We start from the raw sequence: 17,899 nt of genomic DNA, 5'->3' as shown, positions 1-17,899 counted from the left end.
TATATATATATATATATATATATATATATATATATATATATATATATATATATATATATATACATATACATATACTTATACCTCCTATATTTACTCATATATGTGTTTATATACTATATAATCTTTTTGTATGATACCTACATATATTGTTGTGACAAAATAAATAAATAAAATAAATAAAATAAAAATTAAATATTTTACAAGTGTGTTCTCTCTCCCTCCCTCCCTGAATTCAGCATGGGTTTTAAAAATCTGACTCCTTTTTAAAAAGCACCTGGGTTTGCTTGCCAGCGGTGAAACTATGAAGTCCCAAAGGGTCTGGTATAAAGTTCCTGTGAGAATACAGCACACCGTTGGGCAACGCTGAGAATAGCAATCCTCCCAAGACAAAAAAAACGATTGAAACTGCTAAATCACGCCTGCAAGAAGTAGGATTCTCACTATAGTCTTTGCATCAAATGGCAAATTGAAAATCGCTTCTCGTTTTCCAATTACCCAGCGAATTCTAATCTTAACTGGGTTAGAACGTATGGGTTTATTGCTTTCTATCTTGCCAGGAGCCACCCTGAGACCTCCGAGGGGGTCAGAGAACGTGCTATAAGAAACCGAATAGTGAAACTACAATCTCTCTCTGTCTTATCCTCTGTAATCAAGATTTACTTGAACTGATCAAGTCACAAGTCACAGTCTAATAAGCCGGGGGGGTGGGGGTGGGGGGATCAAATGGTGTAACTGCTAAGTTTGTAACTTCTGTATCTCAAATGTCTCGGTGGAGGTGGAAGCAAATTTCTTTTGGAGCCTGTGAACGACCTCAGTTTCCTGTTTTTAGAACGGAGAACATGGAATAAAAGGATTGGAAGGAAACGTGAGGTCTTCTAATCCAAGTCCCTGCTCAAGCAGGAGACCCTATACCAGTGATGGCTAACCGTCGTGTGCCAAAAGTGGGGAGAGCATGGGGTGGGTGGGTTGAGCACGTGTGCCAACACCCATAATTCAATGCCCCCTGCTGCCCCCCCCGTGCATGCTCACACGGCCCCCTGCGCTCCTCCTGCTTTTGGCACGTGATGACACAATGGACCCAGTAGGCCTGTTTTTCGCCCTCCCAGCCACCAGAGGCTTTCTAGGAGCCTGGGAAGGGCAAAAATAGCCTCCCCCCCCACTGAGGCTCTCCGGAGGCCAGAAACAGCCCATTTCCCGACTTCCAGTGAAAATCAGCTGGCCGGCATGCACATGTGCGCTGGAGCTATTAAGTTATTGGTGCAGAAGCTATTAAGGGTTCGTTTGTTCAACGATTAATAGTCCTATGTGATCTGAGTTCAGACCGGAGCAATCCAGGTCGGTTTCTATCTATGAACACGCTACATCCAGTACGAAAGGACCGATACAGCAAAGCCAATACTAAAAGCACGCTTTAACATCCACACAACCACCATTAAACCAAGAAAAGGTTAATTAAGAAACCCTTAATAATTATTACTCTCTTATTAAACATTATCAACCCACTATTATACATCCTATCCATCCTAATAGCAGTAGCATTCCTTACCCTACTAGAACGAAAACTACTCGGATACATACAACACCGAAAAGGACCAAACCTGGTGGGCCCTATGGGACTACTACAACCAATTGCAGACGGACTAAAACTAATTACAAAAGAAGCAACGAAACCAACTATATCATCCCCAATCTTATTCACTATCTCACCAATTATAGCCCTAACCCTATCACTGACATCGTGAACACCTATTCCAATACCATCAGCATTAACCAACATAAACCTAGGACTACTATTCATCATAGCCATATCCGTGTACATAAAAGCTAGGGCAACACTCGCGTGCCCACAGATATGGCTCCATGTGCCACCTGTGGCACGCGTGCCATGGGTTCGCCATCACGGTCCTCTACCATGTCAGACATATGGTTGTCCAAACTCTTAAAATGTCCAGCGATGGAGCACCCACAACGTCTAGAGGCAAGTCATTCCACTGTTTAATTGTTGTGTGAGGAAATTTTTCCTTAATTCTAGCTGGGATGTCTCCTTGATAAGTTTCCATCTTTGTCCTGCCCTCAGGTGCTTTGGAGAAGAGGCTGATTCTCTCATCCGTGACAGCTCTTCAAATACTGGAAGACTGCTATCATGTCACCTCTAGACCTTCTCTTCGTTAAGACTAGACATACTTAGTCTACCTCAATCATCATCATGTGTTGTGTCTGCGCCCCCCGAGCCGGGCCCCCTGCCAGAAAGTGACTTGGAAAGTGAGGGGGAAGGACCATCAGGACTTACCCTGGGAGCACCGGCTTCCCTGGCTTAGCTCCAGGAGCCAGAGGCAGGCCAGGTGGAGGAGATAACGAGGCCTCCGTCCCCTGACTCTTCCCCCCCAGGCCATGCCTCCAGACCCAGCTGATGGCAATCAGGCCTGGCTGGACCCTAGGTTTTGTAGGCAGGAAAGGCGGGAACAACAGAAGCAGGGGTGGGGCAGGCCTAGGAAGTGCTGAATCATGGAGCCACACCCCACAGGATATAAAACCAGCAAAAGCTGCTGTGCCTCTTCGTAGCAGGCAAATCAACTGCTTAACTAAGAGCTGAAATACTGTTTGTTCCTGGATGACTCATCGGCGTCGAGGGAGATAACAGAGACACTTGGCAGACGCTCGCTAGTTTGCTGCCAGAGCTTATAGTGCCGGCTAACTAAGCCATCACTCGGACAGAGGCGAGGGGGGACAGAACATCATGATTGACATACCCTCAATCATCACATGGTTTAGCCTCCAGTCCCATCATCTTCTTTGCACTTTCTTCAGAGAGGCTGATGCTGCCCAACTCCCTAATTTTCCTAAAAACCTCAAGGTAGCTGGCCTCTGCCAGTGTTGGTTGCTACTGTAATCTTCCCAGGGTATTGTTTCTGCTTGGTGGTTTGTCTGGTGTTAATCCCTGCTTATCTGGCTGTTGGGCTACTTGAGAGGATATGTTTTGGGCACTCAAGCAAGGAATTATCAAGGAGAAAAGCTCTCCCTCATCCATACTGGCAAGTGCTGTATATATAGGGAATAAATCCCAAACCAGCAGTGATGATCATCCCTAGCACTAAGGAGCATATGAAGTTGAGGCTTTTGTAGTCTAGTTTTTCAGCACATAGGGTGAATGTTAGTTGTTTTTCATCCCTTTTCTCCACAAATTTATTATAAGCCTGTTCTAAGGTAATGGTCTCCTGCTAAGGATTTTCCTACAGCACAGCTTGTACAGGATGCTGGAAAAAAACCTGTATTTCTACCTTGAGTTATTTGAGAGAGCTGTTGCAACATATCCTTATATATAAGCTTCCTGGAAGGCAAATGTAAAAAGAAACTAATTAAAAATGATGGCACTGTGAAAAGCTTTTTGGGCTTATAGAATTCAGAATGATGTTTCAAAGAAATTCCAGAGAGGAAGCCGAGAACCAGGGCATTAAGGGACCACTTGGCTGTAATTCATGATTTATGAGACCCAGCATTAGCCATTGGTTCAGACAGCTTTCAGAGGGATTCAGACAAATTCAGAGAGAATTCTCTTGGTTCAGAGAGAAAATGCATTCAGTGGGGGAATGGCTGCAGGAAACAATTTCCTTTAAAATTAAGCTTAGGACTTTCCTGGAAAACCACTGTATCCAGGAGAGATTCTATCCAGCCTCTAAACTATTTATATGTTTTTAGGCAACAAGTAGAAGTTAGGGTGGGGGGAAAGTAAAAGTAAAATATGGTAAATGTTCCTTCGATCAAGTCCTTGAATGATGGAGAGCTACTGTCCTGGTTCTTCCTGATCAGAAATAATATATTTGTAACCTTAAACGTATGCAATGTAATGGGAGGCAACATACCATCAAGGACTGGAATGTGTTAACACAGGATGATAATAATTTGGAGAAATTATAAGCGCCTAAATATTTAGCAGGACCTGTACGTTGAGAGATCACATCTTCTTGCTTCCTTCCTATTTTTGGAGCGTTTTGTAGTTATTGCAAAAGGAAAACGTCTTCATTATTTCAATTCTGATTTTTTGGGTGCACATAGTTTGCAAAGAGCATGTTTAATAAACCGAGCAGGGAATGAAAATCCAGTTAAATCCTTAACATTGGGGGGGGGGGGAGGGGAGAACGATATCAGTTTAATTAAAAGTGCCAATATTTGCAAAGACTTAATTTCCAATCTCCACTAATTTCTGTTTATACATATTTCGGTAAGACATGGGAGAATTAATTGTAACAAAGCCACACTGAGCAACAACGGTATGTGTTTGTGTGTGAGCGCGCGACTGTGTGTGTAATGTTAAATTGTTAAAATAATGCTTGAAATTTCCTAAGCTTTCTTTCACATCGTTCTTCAGCTGCGGCTTACAGAGGCTTTCACACTTATAACCCCTGCAGCCTCGTCAATGGTCACGTGACCAAAATTCAGGCGTTGGCAACTGGCATGTATTTATGTCCCTTGCTGGCTTCTGACAAGCAAAGTCAACGGAGGCAGCCAGATCTGCTTAACCACGGCATGATTCACTTAACAACTGCATTTGTGGCAAGGAAGGTCGTAAAAGGTGGTGCCACTCCTGTTGTGCCTCGTCCTCCCTCCTCTCCTCAGCCGGGCCCCTCCCTCCTCCTGCCGGGCCTGCTATCAGATTCAGAGTCTGATAATGAAGAGGAACGGCCTGGCATGTCTCCAAGCCCCCAGCCCTGGCCCCATGCCTGGAGGGGATGTCAGGAATGAACAAACACTCACACGCAGCCATCAGAGGAAGTCAGCCAGGGATTGGAATTACCCGGACCTACTCCTTCTGACCCCTCCCTTTCTCAAACAGCAGAAGACAATCTAAAGTGGGAGATCTGAGAGGCGATGTCAGCAGAAGGAAGGGAGGGGCAGGCCTGGATAAGTGCTAAGTCATGGAGCCACACCCCATAGCCTATATAAAGGATCTGCTTTTTGGCATTCCTTGAGTTAAGCAAAGTCTCATCTGGTTTGCTGAAGTCACACCTTGGATTCCTGCCTGCCCTGAGAAATCTGAAAGGAATTTGGCAAAGCTGCAGAGGCTTCGTGGCCACGCTCGATACAGACTTCCCAGACCCGGTCGTTGGAGGGGGAGAGGGACACGACAACTCCCTTAACCGCTGTCTTGCTTAGCAACAGATATGCTGAGCTCAATTGCGGTCATAGGTCGAACACCAGCCGTACTGTGGGAATAATATATCTCTCTGATTTTGTGTAGTGAATCTTCTTCCATTTGGGATACGCACAAACCCACATAGACCCTGCCTGCAATGGAACATAATTATTATTTATTTCTAAGTGATAATAGGCCCATTTGGCTGATACATTAAAGAAAGGTCTCCCCCGGTCCCCCAAAAAGAGGCTACAGCAAAAAGATGCATTTCCCACCACCCCTTGCTTTAACCCTCTTCTTCTTTTGGGAATCCGTGTTTTCCTCAACAAAAATAATGTTAAGGCACCTGGAGAACATCTTCAGAAATTAAAAACGCCTGCCCCTTAGGAATGCGTTTTTCAAGACGAAGCAGATAAAAACCAAGCCTTGAATTCTGTTTCTTAAAAAAAAGGAACGATTTCCCTACTATTTACCAACATCCGCTTACATCTGCTTTTGTGCTCCTCAAAAATTTGTGCATGGGGAAGAGAGGATGTATAACGTCCTTTGAGTATTGGGGGGGGGGGAGGGCGGGAGAGGAAAAAAAGGACCAGTCCTGTCTGGGAGAGTCAGCAATTTACAAAAATAAATGGCATTCTAACTTTCTGTTCCTTGCAGGAACACACACGACATCCGACATTAATCCTGGGGTTTTAAAAATCCTTTTCTCATTTTGATGGGCCTCCTCTCATTGCTTTCCGCCTCGATAGGATCTTGCAAAACATGGCGGTCTCTTTTCTTCAGGAATTTCTTCCCGATGGTTCCCACTAATGTTTCATACCTGCGAACAATCATTGCAAATGTGAGAGAAATGTTCAAACACGGTTGTAGCCGTCGAGAAGATCACGAAATAATCTTTTTTTTTAATTAAAAAAAAAGTTTTCATTAAGCTTTTGACTTTTAAAAACAGAATAAAAGAAAAACACGATGATGACAAAAACACATTAAAAAACATAACAAACGTAACATTACATTATATATTATTTTACAGAATTTCTGCATTGACATAAATACATGTTCTCTATTTTTGTTCAATTATTCATCTAAGTACTTATATTTACTTTGTAACTATTCACACAACCATCCCTGTCAGGTTAACACTGTTCTGTAATTTACACTTCCTAATTTTAACCCAATTAATTTAACATTCCGAATTATTGTTTTGATTCCCTTTTTTTTTTACCATTCATATAATTTGTTCCACACTCTATAACCGGGGTCACCAACCTTGCAAGGAAGTCCTTATGAACAATTAGCTCAAACAACCTTTCCTAACTTGGTGTGTTTGAACTAGGGCACGGCGTAAATAGCCTTATCATTTTTTGCCAAATTTGGATGGATAATTTTGGCCAACATTTTTCACAACCACCCTGTGAGGTTGAGCTGAGAAAGGGAGGGGCTGGACCAAAATCACCCAGCTGGTTTTCCTGCCTAAGGCGGGACTAGCACTCTCAATCTCCTAGTGATTGGCCCAGAGTCACCCAGCTGGTTTTCCTGCCTAAGGCGGAACTAGAACTCTCAGTCTCCTGGTGATTGGCTCAGAGTCACACAGCTGGTTTTCCTGCCTAAGGCGGGACTAGAACTCACAGACTCTCCTGGTGATTGGCTCAGAGTCACCCAGCCGGTTTTCATGCCTAAGGTAAGTCTAGAACTCACAGTCTCCCAGTTAGACCAACACTTTAACCATTATAACAAGCCGGCTCTCTGTTTTCCGCTGAAGATATCCAGCTTTTAATTTAAAATCCTGCTCCCCGCCTCCGGCTGCAGCATCCTGTTTTGCAGTCCCCCTTAGAGCCAAATGCGTTAAAAAGATTTTGAAATGATTTCTCTAGGAACACCTATAAATATTTCCTCTAATGTTTTTGTTGGCTGTGAACCCAATAAAAAAAAAGAAAGAAAGTAAGTATTGGGGCTGATGTCTGAGACTGAGGTAGCCTGGAGAAAGCTAGCAAAGCATTTTTATTTGGGGTTTTGTTTTGTTTTGTTTTTCAAAAAAAGGAACTCATCAGGTCAAAAGCTTATTTCTGTTATAAAATACTCTCTTGCAAAACAAGTGTTTTGAACATCAAAAGCCTGGTCATTTGGGAGAACTTTCATTTTAGATTGGAGCGAGGAGGGGGGAGGGGAAAGGCCGAAAAAACACATCTCGACAACGTTATTTGTGTTATAATGGGGAAGAAGTACCTTCTAGCCATTTCCTCATCCGATACATCAGTTTCCTTCACATTCTTTTCCTCCCCGATGTCTTCTGTCTTGTACCTTGAATTCATCTGGACCATTAACTTCTGAAAATGAAAAAAAACAAAACAAAACTGGAATATCACTTTAGGTGTTACGTTCCTTGAAGAAAAGAAAAAAACTCAAGGAGACCGATTTTGGCAAGAATGAGGGAGATGAATAGACAAGCAATTCAAACATTAAGTACCTCAATATTTTCTTTCTACCTGAAGGACTCGGGGCCAAGTTTGATATCACCCTGACCCTCGGAGAATATTATTACGGCTAACTGCTTAATTGTAGCATCTTTCCTTGTGGCTTATAGCCCACAAAGGCCCTCCAGTCCACAGATGCTCCTGCTCCAGTAAGAATGCCATACAAATGCTATTTCTGGCGTCGTTAAAAATATGTTAATCTTGATGGATCAAGATGAAAACAGCTTTGGGATTTTTCTTTTCCACAGGTGAAGCGGAGATGAAAGCTTCTCATCACATTCTATTTGTTAACCAGTCAATCGATGGCAGAATGCAAGACACTAAGAGTCACAGTCCAGAGGTATTGCTCTAAGTCAGCTCTCTGGTTAAATTCTGAACCGATCAGCGCTGCAAATATTTCATGTGGAGCCCAAACTCAGAAAATGGTTAATTAAGCAACCAGGTTAAGCAGGTTGTATAAGTACAACTGGTCTGGAGGTGGTTTCTTCTGAAATAGCCATGAATGCTCTCTGCTTTTATACGTAGTGAATTCATTAGAACCAAAAGTAACATCCATCCATCCTATGTATCATCCCTCCCTTCCTTCAATGTATGCATGTATCTATCAACCATCCATTCAGCCATCCACCCATCCATTATAAATGTATCTATCATCCATTTACCCATCCACCCACCCATCATATGTATTTATCATCCCTCCTTCTAATGTATGTATGTATGTATGTATAATCATCCATTCACCCATCCACTGTATGTATGAATGGATCTATCCATCCACCCGCCCGCCCGCCCATCCATCCACCCATCATATGTATCTATCATCCCTCCTTCTAATGTATGTATGTATCTATCATCCATTTACCCATCCATGGTATGTATGAATGCATCCATCCATCCATCTATCCCTCCCTCCCTCCCTCCATCATCCACCCACTTATTTCAATATGGTACAAACTGAATCAGGAATTTCACTGATCTTGAACCGTTTTTCTAAGCCAGATCCCCAAGAGGATGAACGAATGCTATAGGCTCAAAGAAAACAAGACCTCAACTTCAGGATTGAACCCTTTGAAGGACATTCTGCCATACAGAAGATCTTCACACATCGCGAAGCTTCTTTCCTCTATGACGAGGCTCCTGTGAAGAAATCATTGCTTTAAAAAGAGGACCAAACAAGCAAGCTGAGCTTATCCAACTTCTTTTTCTTATTTTTTTTTAAAAAAACCTCCAGATTGATATCCAATTGGAGAAGCCAATGCTTGTTTTTGGTTTTGTTTTGAAGTTGTGGCTGCTCTTCTTAAAAACCACTAAAGGTTTTTAAGAAGAGACTGGACAGCCATTTATCTGGAATAGTATGGGGTCTCCTTCTTGATCAGGGGGTTGGACTAGAAGACCTCCAAGGTCCCTTCCAATGCTGTTAACCTGTTCATTCTGCTTTTTATCTTCCCATCTCCTCCCACACCTGCAAAGACTAAAAGGGTAGCCAACTTACTCTTTTTCTTTCAATTCCGGTCGATCCAGAAACCAATGTTCTTCGCTGATTATTTTCTTCTCCTCTTCCTCAAGTTGCTTTTTGGTTTCCGAATCCAAGCCCCTTTGCATGAACTGAAAGACAAGACGCAAAGGCACCCCGGTTTTTTAAAATGTATTTATTAAATTTGTAGGCTGCCCGCCTTACCATCAAGCGACTTTGTGGGAGCTTAGCCCTCAACTTACAAAACGTTCAGTTTTCCGACGTTACACCGGCCCATTGCGTCATTCCCCAAAGTCACGTGATCAAAATTCAGGCATTGGGAAACCGCGATGGATTTAAGATGGTTGCAGCGTCCCAAGGTCATATGATCCCCATTTGCGACCTTCCCAGCTGGCTTATGACAAGCAAAGCTAATGGGGGGAGCCAGATTCGCTTAGCAACCATTTAACAAGGGCACTGATTTGCCGAACAACCAACATCAAAAAATCGGGCGACTGATTTTAACAACTGCCTTGGTTAGCAATTGAAATTTCTGGTTCCAATTGTGGTCGTAAGCTGAGGACTACTGCATTATAAAAGGGCCTCTGTGGCTCAGACTGGTAAGACAGTCTGTTATTAACAGCAGCTGCCTGCAATTACTGCAGGTTCAAGCCCCACCAGGCCCAAGGTTGACTCAGCCTTCCATCCTTTATAAGGGAGGTAAAATGAGGGCCCAGATTGTTGGGGGGGCAATAAAAGTTGACTTTGTATATAATATACAAATGGATGAATTCGTATTGCTTGACATAGTGTAAGCCGCCCTGAGTCTTCGGAGAAGGGCGAGATATAAATGCAAATAAATAAAATAAATAAATAAATGTTATTCATCACTCAATGATGTGATAAATCCTTAGAAGAGAAAGGTGACACACAACGAATGACATACTAAAACGTGTCATAACCACATATATAACTTTGTTGTTTTTTTCTTCTTCAAGAAATCTGGCCCTTATTTGGAGAAAAGTAAAAAAAAGGGAAAGGGGGGAAAAATGGCGTTACGAAGGCAAGGGATTTTTTTTAAATTCGTTCAATTAAAATTCTAGGCGAATATTGTTTTCCGCACAAAAAAACAACACCACCATCCCGTTAACAGTGGCTATAATCACCTGAAAAAGATTAAGCACGCAAAAACACCTTGCGATAAAAATGGGTAGCTCCCGATTTGAACAGCTGCGAGGCAAAGGATTAAGGGGGGAGGGAGGGGGAGGAAAGCATAACAAACGATGATTTGTTTGTGCTTCCAGGAGGGAGCTTAAACCTGGGGCAAGGAAGGAAGAGAAGAGGGCTAGCAAGCTGTGGAAAAGGAAAGGCTGCCTCGGTCTTTGAACGTTCCCATCCAGGTGTGTGTTGCAACTGCAGCTCAGCTGCTGCCGCCGCCGCCGCCTCTGGCTTTTGACACAAGGTGCCATTTTGCAGGGAATGGAGCCGCGGGCGAGCACTCAGCAGCGGGAGGACGAAGCCGGCCTGGAGCAGAAGGCTGCTTGCTCATTTCCATATCATTTGCATACCGGCTGGATCTGAAAAACAGACAGTGGCTCCTGCCTGCTGCCCTAGCAAATTTCTTATGGTTTATCAGTTGTTGTTGTTGTTGTTGGTAACTTATGACTGTAACTTTGTTGCTGGCAATCCTTATGATTTATATTGATATATTGACCATCAATTGTGTTGTACCTTGATGAAGGTATCTTTTCTTTTATGTACACTGAGAGCATAGGCACCAAGACAAATTCCTTGTGTGTCCAATCACACTTGGCCAATAAAATTCTATTCTATTCTATCTATGATTGCAACTATGGTTTATGGCTTATGACTTGCTGTTTGGATGTACATTGTGAGTTTAGGCACGGGAGACAAATTCCTGATGTGTTTGATCACACTTGACCAATAAAGAATTCTCTTCTCTTCTCTTCTCTTCTCTTCTCTTCTCTTCTCTTCTCTTCTCTTCTCTCTCCTCTCCTCCTCTCTCCTCCCCTCTCCTCTCTTCCACTCCATTCCACTCGTCATGATTCTCTTCTCTTCTCTTCTCTTTTCATGGTTCTATTCTCTTCAAATCTCTTCTACTCTACTCTTCTCTACACCCTACCCTACCCTCTTGTCTTCTCTTCTTCTCTTCTCTTCTCTTCTCTTCTCTTCTCTTCTCTTCTCTTCTCTCTCCTCCTCTCTCCTCCCCTCTCCTCTCTTCCACTCCATTCCACTCGTCATGATTCTCTTCTCTTCTCTTCTCTTTTCATGGTTCTATTCTCTTCAAATCTCTTCTACTCTACTCTTCTCTACACCCTACCCTACCCTCTTGTCTTCTCTTCTCTTATAATGGTTCTATTATACGGCTTTTCTTGCCACAGTTAAGTGAAACACCGCAGTTGTTAAATTAATAATACGACTGTTAAATGAATCTGGCTTCCCCATTGACTTTGCTTGTCAGAAGGTCGCAAAACGGGGTCCCACGATCCCGGGACACCTGCAACCGTCATAAATGTGAACCAGTTGCCAAGCATCTGAATTTTGATCACGTGATCACAGGGATGCTGCAATGGTTGTAAGTGTGAAAAACGGTCCTATGACCCTTTTTTGCTGTGTAACTTTGACCGGTCACTAAATGGACTGTTGTAAGTCGGGGACTGCCTGTCCCTAGTTGTTTTCCTGACATCAGGCTTTCTATGTTTCTGTGGCACAGCCTGGAGTATACGCATTGAGCCCAGCCATCCAGAAGACCCACTGATCCGACAGAACGAAATTCACTTCCATGGAAAAGGGATTAGGGCTGCAATCCTGAATAAATCCCTCCGAGAGGGCTAATTCCGAGCACTCGAGCCTCTCAACCTTTTGTCAAATCCATGGATCATTTTGCAGACAACCCCCTTTTAAATCACCTGTCAGATCTACCAGCAAACTTCTCCGTCAAGTCAGTAACCGCTTAGGGGCTTGAGAAGGGAGAACAAAATAAATAAACGGTGGGGTTTATTTATTTTTTTTTCTTCTTCTCTTAAATCCCACTTGGCCTTCGTTTTTTTTTCTTCCAACAACAACAAAAACAATAATAATAACATCCCATAACTTAATGGCGGCCTCAGAGACGGAGATAAAGAAAGAAAGAAAAAAGTAATGGCTCTGACATCAACTTGAAGCAAACAAACCATGAAGGGCCGGCGATATTGAGTTATAAATATTGGATGAGTATTTATATTTTTAAAAATTAATGGCAATCCAGCTCAGAGGTTCTTCTTCTGAAAGGAAAAAAAAAAAAAAACCCAACGGAGCCATCATCAATCAGAGCCGTGTCTTTGGCTGAATGATGCGGTTACATTACAGAACAGGAGTGGAGTTCATTAGGCACCGAACTGAGATTAATCCGGCTTTTGAACTCAATATCGAATCATCCCACTCACAACATGGCTGCATGGGTTAAGTTGGAGAAGAGGGGAAGGTATACACACAGTCCACGACTTGCAAAGGTTCGCTTACTAAGTGTTGGAAGCTACAGCGGCACTGAAGAAAAGGAACTGAACACACTCAACACCGTAGGAATGGTGGTGGACTTTAGGAGAAACCCTCCCATACTTCTACCTCTTACAATACTAGACAACACAGCATCAACAGTAGAGACCTTCAGATTTCTAGGTTCTACCATATCTCAAGACCTAAAATGGACAGCCAACATCAAAAACGTCATCAAAGAAGCACAACAAAGAATGCTCTTTCTGCGCCAACTCAGGAAGCTCAAACTGCCCAAGGAGCTGCTGATCCAGTTCTACAGAGGAATTATTGAGTCTGTCATCTGCACCTCTATAACTGTCTCGTTTGGCTCTGCAACCCAACGAGACAGACACAGACTTCAGAAGATCATTAGAACTGGAGAAAAAACAATTGCTGCCAACCTGCCTTCCATGGAGGACCTGTATACTGCACGAGTCAAAAAGAGGGCTGGGAAAATATTTACAGACCCCTCGCATCCTGGACATAAACTGTTTCAACTCCTACTTTCAAAACGACGCTATAGAGCACTGCACACCAGAACAACAAGACACAAGAACAGTTTCTTCCCTGAACGCCATCACTCTGCTAAACAATTCCATTAACACTGTCAAACTATTTACTGAATCTGCACTACTATTAATCTTCTCATCGTTCCCATCACCCATCTCTTCCCACTTATGACTGTATGACTGTAACCTTGTTGCTTGTATCCTTACAATTTATCTCTTTCTTTTTAAAAAGTTTTATTTCAACATTCAATTTATATTGTCTATTTTTTAATATGATTTGATTGCTTATTTGTACCCTATGACTATCATGAAGTGTTTGTACCTTATGATTCTTGATGAACGTATCTTTTCTTTTTAATTACACTGAGAGCATATGCACTAAGGATAAATTCTTTGTGTATCCAATCTCACTTGTCCAATAATAGAATTCTATTCTATTCTATTATGACCATTTTTCACCCTATGACTGTGACATTCTGATGCTTGAGAACTGACTCGTATTTATGACGGTTGCGGTGTCCCAGGTTCAGGGGATCCCCTTTTGCGACTTCCTGATAAGCAAAAGTCAAGACAGAAGCCAAATTCGCTTAACGACCGTGTGACTTATTTAACAACTGCGGTGATTCGCTTTAACCAACGGGGGGGGGGGAGTGGGCAAGGAAAGTCGTAAAATGGGGCAAAACTCGCTTCACAAATGTCTCACTTAGCAACATAAATGTTGGGCTCAGTCGTGGTCGTTAGGTTGAAGATTACCTGTATTTGCAATGGAGCAAGATTTGGACTATGAAAAGCTCATACCAGGATGGCCTCATTTGCAGATCACCAACAAATTTTTTTTAAAAAAATTGCAGATTTGTGGGGTCTTTGGTGGTCCCTTTCTGAATTTGGTGGTTTTCTTGTAGACATTTCATGGCCCAAGTACGGAGGTAACATGCAGATCAATTCCTATTCCCCTCTAGCACTGATGATGTTACCTAGCTGGGTCATGAGACGTCTGCAAGAAAACAAGCCAAGCTCAGAGAGCATGGAAGTCCCCAAAGTTCAACCCTGAGCTACAAATATTCTCTTCTATGGTGGGTTTGGATGCCCTGATTCTTTTCCCCTTCCACAAGGGCAGGCTCTTCCCCGGAGAATGGGGCCAGCTCATATGAAGAAGCCATGTATAATGTAAAATATCTGAATGAGGTTTATGTCGGATATTTCAGGTATTTCAGTTATTTGTATCCTGTTGTGCCTCGCTCGCCCCCCTCTCCGCAGCCAGGCCCCTCTTGTCTCCTGCCGGACGCTGATAGTGCAGAAGAATGTCCTGGCATGCCTCCAGCCCCCAGTCCTGGCACCATGCCCGGACAGACCGAGCAAGACGAATGGCCTGACATGCCTCCAGCCCCCAGTCCTGGCACCATGCCCGGACAAACGAAGCAGCTGGGCCCCTCCCCCACAGCATGTGAGCCTGGGGAGTGTGAAGCCAGTCACGAGCTGGAATTGCCGGCAGCTGGAGGCTGGAGGGACCCACGCTTCTGGAGAGTGGAGAGGCGACGTCAGCAAAAGGAAGGGAGGGGCAGGCCTGGATAAGTGCTGAGTCATGGAGCCACACCCCATGACCTATATAAAGGATCTGCTTTCTGGCATTCTTTGAGTCAGGCAAAGTCTAAATTGGATTGCTGAAGTCACATCCTGCCCTGAGAACTCTGACAGAACTTTGGCAAAGCTGCAGAGGCACGCTTGATAAGGAGTTCCCTGACCCGGCCGTCAGAGGAGGAGTGGGACACGACATATCCCATCTTTATTATTTTTACAAACAAGGTGGCAAAATACACCTTCCTCTTCCTATTTTTCACAACAACAACCCTGTGAGGTGGGCTGGGCTGAGAGACAGTGACTGGCCCAAAGTTACCCAGCCGGCTTTCATGCCTAAGGCAGGACTAGAACTCTCCGTCTCCTGGCCATTGGCCCAAAATCACCCAATCAGCTTTCATGCCTAAGGCGAGACTAGAACTCACTGTTTCCTGGTTTCCAGCCTGGGTGCCTTAACCCTTAAAAAGTTTTACTGTATTGTTTAAATTGCATTACCTTACATTTTAAATTCCTCGTTTTCACGCTTTTTTCTTAGGTAAACAAATAAACAAAAAGCAAAAAGCAACAAAAAGTCATACTTATTATACTAGAACAAAGGCTGAAGTACAAATATAAAATAGTAAGACAAACAAGAAAGTGAAACAAATGGGGAAAAAAACCATTCTAATATGCTTATTTCCCCCCCCCTCCAACTGCTAATTTCTACTTAAAATTTTTTGGACCTCTGTGATTATTACTCATCTCTATGTGCATCATTTTAATTCCTTTTCAAACAGTTTTAGTCTCTTCTTCGCTGGCCTGGCTATGTAATTTCATGCTTTTTTGAACTGGAAGTCACCAAGAGTCCTTCTTGCAAATTGCAGGGCCCCCGTGCATGTACTACGCAAACAAATAAATAAGGAGCAAATGGAAAAAGCAGAAAGCGTGAAAGAGATTTCCAAAGGCACAGAGAAATATTGGGCTTTTTTCCCCCCCAGCAAAAATTTAGCCTAGACCAACAACAGATCTAATTTAGCAAAGTCTCCAACTACTTTGGGGAAAAGAAGGACTTGCAAAATAAAACCCTTCAGAAGGGCTGTGAACTTTTTAGAAAAACAATCTGAAATGCTTAAACTAGTGTTTTGGTTGTTGTTGGTTTTTTTTGGGCAACTTTGGACACTTTTAAGATATGTGGACTTCAACTCCCAGAATTCCCTAGGTAGCTGTGCTGGCTGGGGTATCCTGGGAGTTGAAGTCCACACATCTTAAAGAAACGCTGGCTTAATGTGATGCATCTACCCGGCTGCATTCATTTGAGGCTGTAAAAAAAATGAAATGTTGTTAATAATAATTATAATAATTGTTAATAATAATACATTGTAAGCCGCCCTGAGTCTTCGGAGAAGGGCGGGGTATAAATGTAAACAATAACAATAACAATAACAATAACAATAACAATAACAATAACAATAATAATAATAATAATAATAATAATAATAATAATAATAATAATAATAATAATAGGTAAAAGTAAAAGATAAAATGTTAAAATGCAGGTTTAAGCACCTCCATGCATCCCCTTTTCTTGCAAAACTATTGCAGGCTTGCAAGCATGTACCGAGTGCTTTCCTTGCACCCTGAAGAAATGCAGGCGAGCAAAAGCAAATCAGGGGTGGAAACTGCATTTTCCGACAAGCATTTTTTTGCCGAGAATCCAATTTAATAAAAGATTAGAAAGCATCATTTCGAGGTCTGAGCATGCGCACAGGGCGAAGAACTTCGCCACGCGTTCAGCCCGAAGCGCCTCGGCTCCCTTCGAATCGTCTACGAGGCTCCTCGCCTTCCTCCTCCCACCCGGCGCCCACATCCGAAGCTCTTCGGCAGTATTCGGGGCCACGCCCCTCGGCTCCAATTGGCGGCTCTTTCCACGTTCGTAGCCAGCCGAAACCAATCGGGTTTGCCTTCGTTTGCCGCCGGAAACGGTTCGGAAAGAGTCGCGGTGGCCCCTCCCTTTTCCGAACGCCTTCGCCTCAGCTCGCACAAGCGAGTCCTTTCAGACGACTCTTACCTTCATGCGGAGGAGATTCTTGGATAATTTGCTTTTCACGTCCCGAGCCATGGCGAGGCGAAGCCGAAATCCCCGTTCAAAGCGCAGCGCCTTTTACGGGTTTCTGTCGCTCACCGGGCCGCGGCCCCTCGTCGTGAAATCGCCACTTTGTGGCGCTGGGGGGTGAATGAGCATGCGCATGGCCCGCGCATGCTCAGTAGTCCCCGCTGATGCCTTACTTCTTGGCTCATGCCCTTACTTTCTTTACCTTGGAAGTCAAATGTGAATGAGACCTTTAAAAAAAAAATCATGTAAAATTCAGAGTGATGAAATGAAAAATGTTCCTGGAGGAGAAGGGACGGGGGGAGTTTCAAAAAAGAAGTTTGCAAGAAAGAGAGTCACAACTGAAACTTATGAAGCATGTTCAGTATAGAATAGAATAGAATTTATTTTATTTATTTTTTATTGGCCAGGTGTGATTGGACACACAAGGAATTTGTTTTGGTGCATATGGGCTGTGGTGGCTCAGGCTGTAAGAAGCCTGTTATTAAAACACAGCAGCCTGCAATTATTGCAGGTTCAAGCCCCACCAGGCCCAAGGTTGACTCAGCCTTCCATCCTTTATAAGGTAGGTAAAATGAGGACCCAGATTGTTGGGGGGGCAATAAGTTGACTTTGTAAATATATACAAATAGAATGAGACTATTGCCTTATACATTGTAAGCCGCCCTGAGTCTTCGGAGAAGGGCGGGATATAAATGTAAATTTAAAAAAAATGCTCTCAGTGTACATAAAAAGAAAAGATATGTTCAACAAGAATTCTAAGGTACAACACTTAATGATAGTCATAGGCAGTGGTGGGTTTCACATTTTTTTACTACTAGTTCTGTGGGTGTGGCTTCGTGGGCGTGGCAGGGGAAGGATACTGCAAAAACTCCATTCCCTCCATACTCCAGGGAAAGGTTACTGCAAAATTCCCATTTCCTCCCGATCAGCTGGGACTTGGGAGGCAGAGAATAGATGGAGGTGGGGCCAGTCAGAGGTGGTATTTACCGGTTCTCCGAACTACTCAAAATTTCCGCTAAAGGTTCTCCAGAACTGGTCAGAACCTGCTGAAACCCACCCCTGGTCATAGGGTACAAATAAGCAATCAGGAAACAGTAGCAATATAAATTGTAAGGATACAAACAACAAAGTTAC

General features: G+C 43.3%; 1 protein-coding gene across 1 annotated transcript; it reads right to left on the bottom strand.

Annotated features, from left to right (window-relative positions):
- Positions 1-5,287: 5,287 nt before the first annotated feature.
- On the bottom strand, positions 5,288-16,884 carry MPHOSPH6 (M-phase phosphoprotein 6). The gene is made up of 5 exons (XM_058155324.1): positions 16,721-16,884; positions 9,095-9,207; positions 8,649-8,739; positions 7,355-7,455; positions 5,288-5,951 (listed from the first exon to the last, which is right to left on the bottom strand). The coding sequence occupies exons 1-5, from the start codon at positions 16,769-16,771 to the stop codon at positions 5,810-5,812; spliced, it is 498 nt and encodes a 165-aa protein (XP_058011307.1). The 5' UTR covers positions 16,772-16,884; the 3' UTR covers positions 5,288-5,809.
- Positions 16,885-17,899: the final 1,015 nt, after the last annotated feature.

This window comes from Ahaetulla prasina, chromosome 12 (genome assembly GCF_028640845.1).
Source record: "Ahaetulla prasina isolate Xishuangbanna chromosome 12, ASM2864084v1, whole genome shotgun sequence".
Taxonomy (NCBI): domain Eukaryota; kingdom Metazoa; phylum Chordata; class Lepidosauria; order Squamata; family Colubridae; genus Ahaetulla; species Ahaetulla prasina.
The sequence above is the reverse complement of the archived record's forward strand: the minus strand, read 5'-3'. Positions and strand labels throughout refer to the sequence as shown.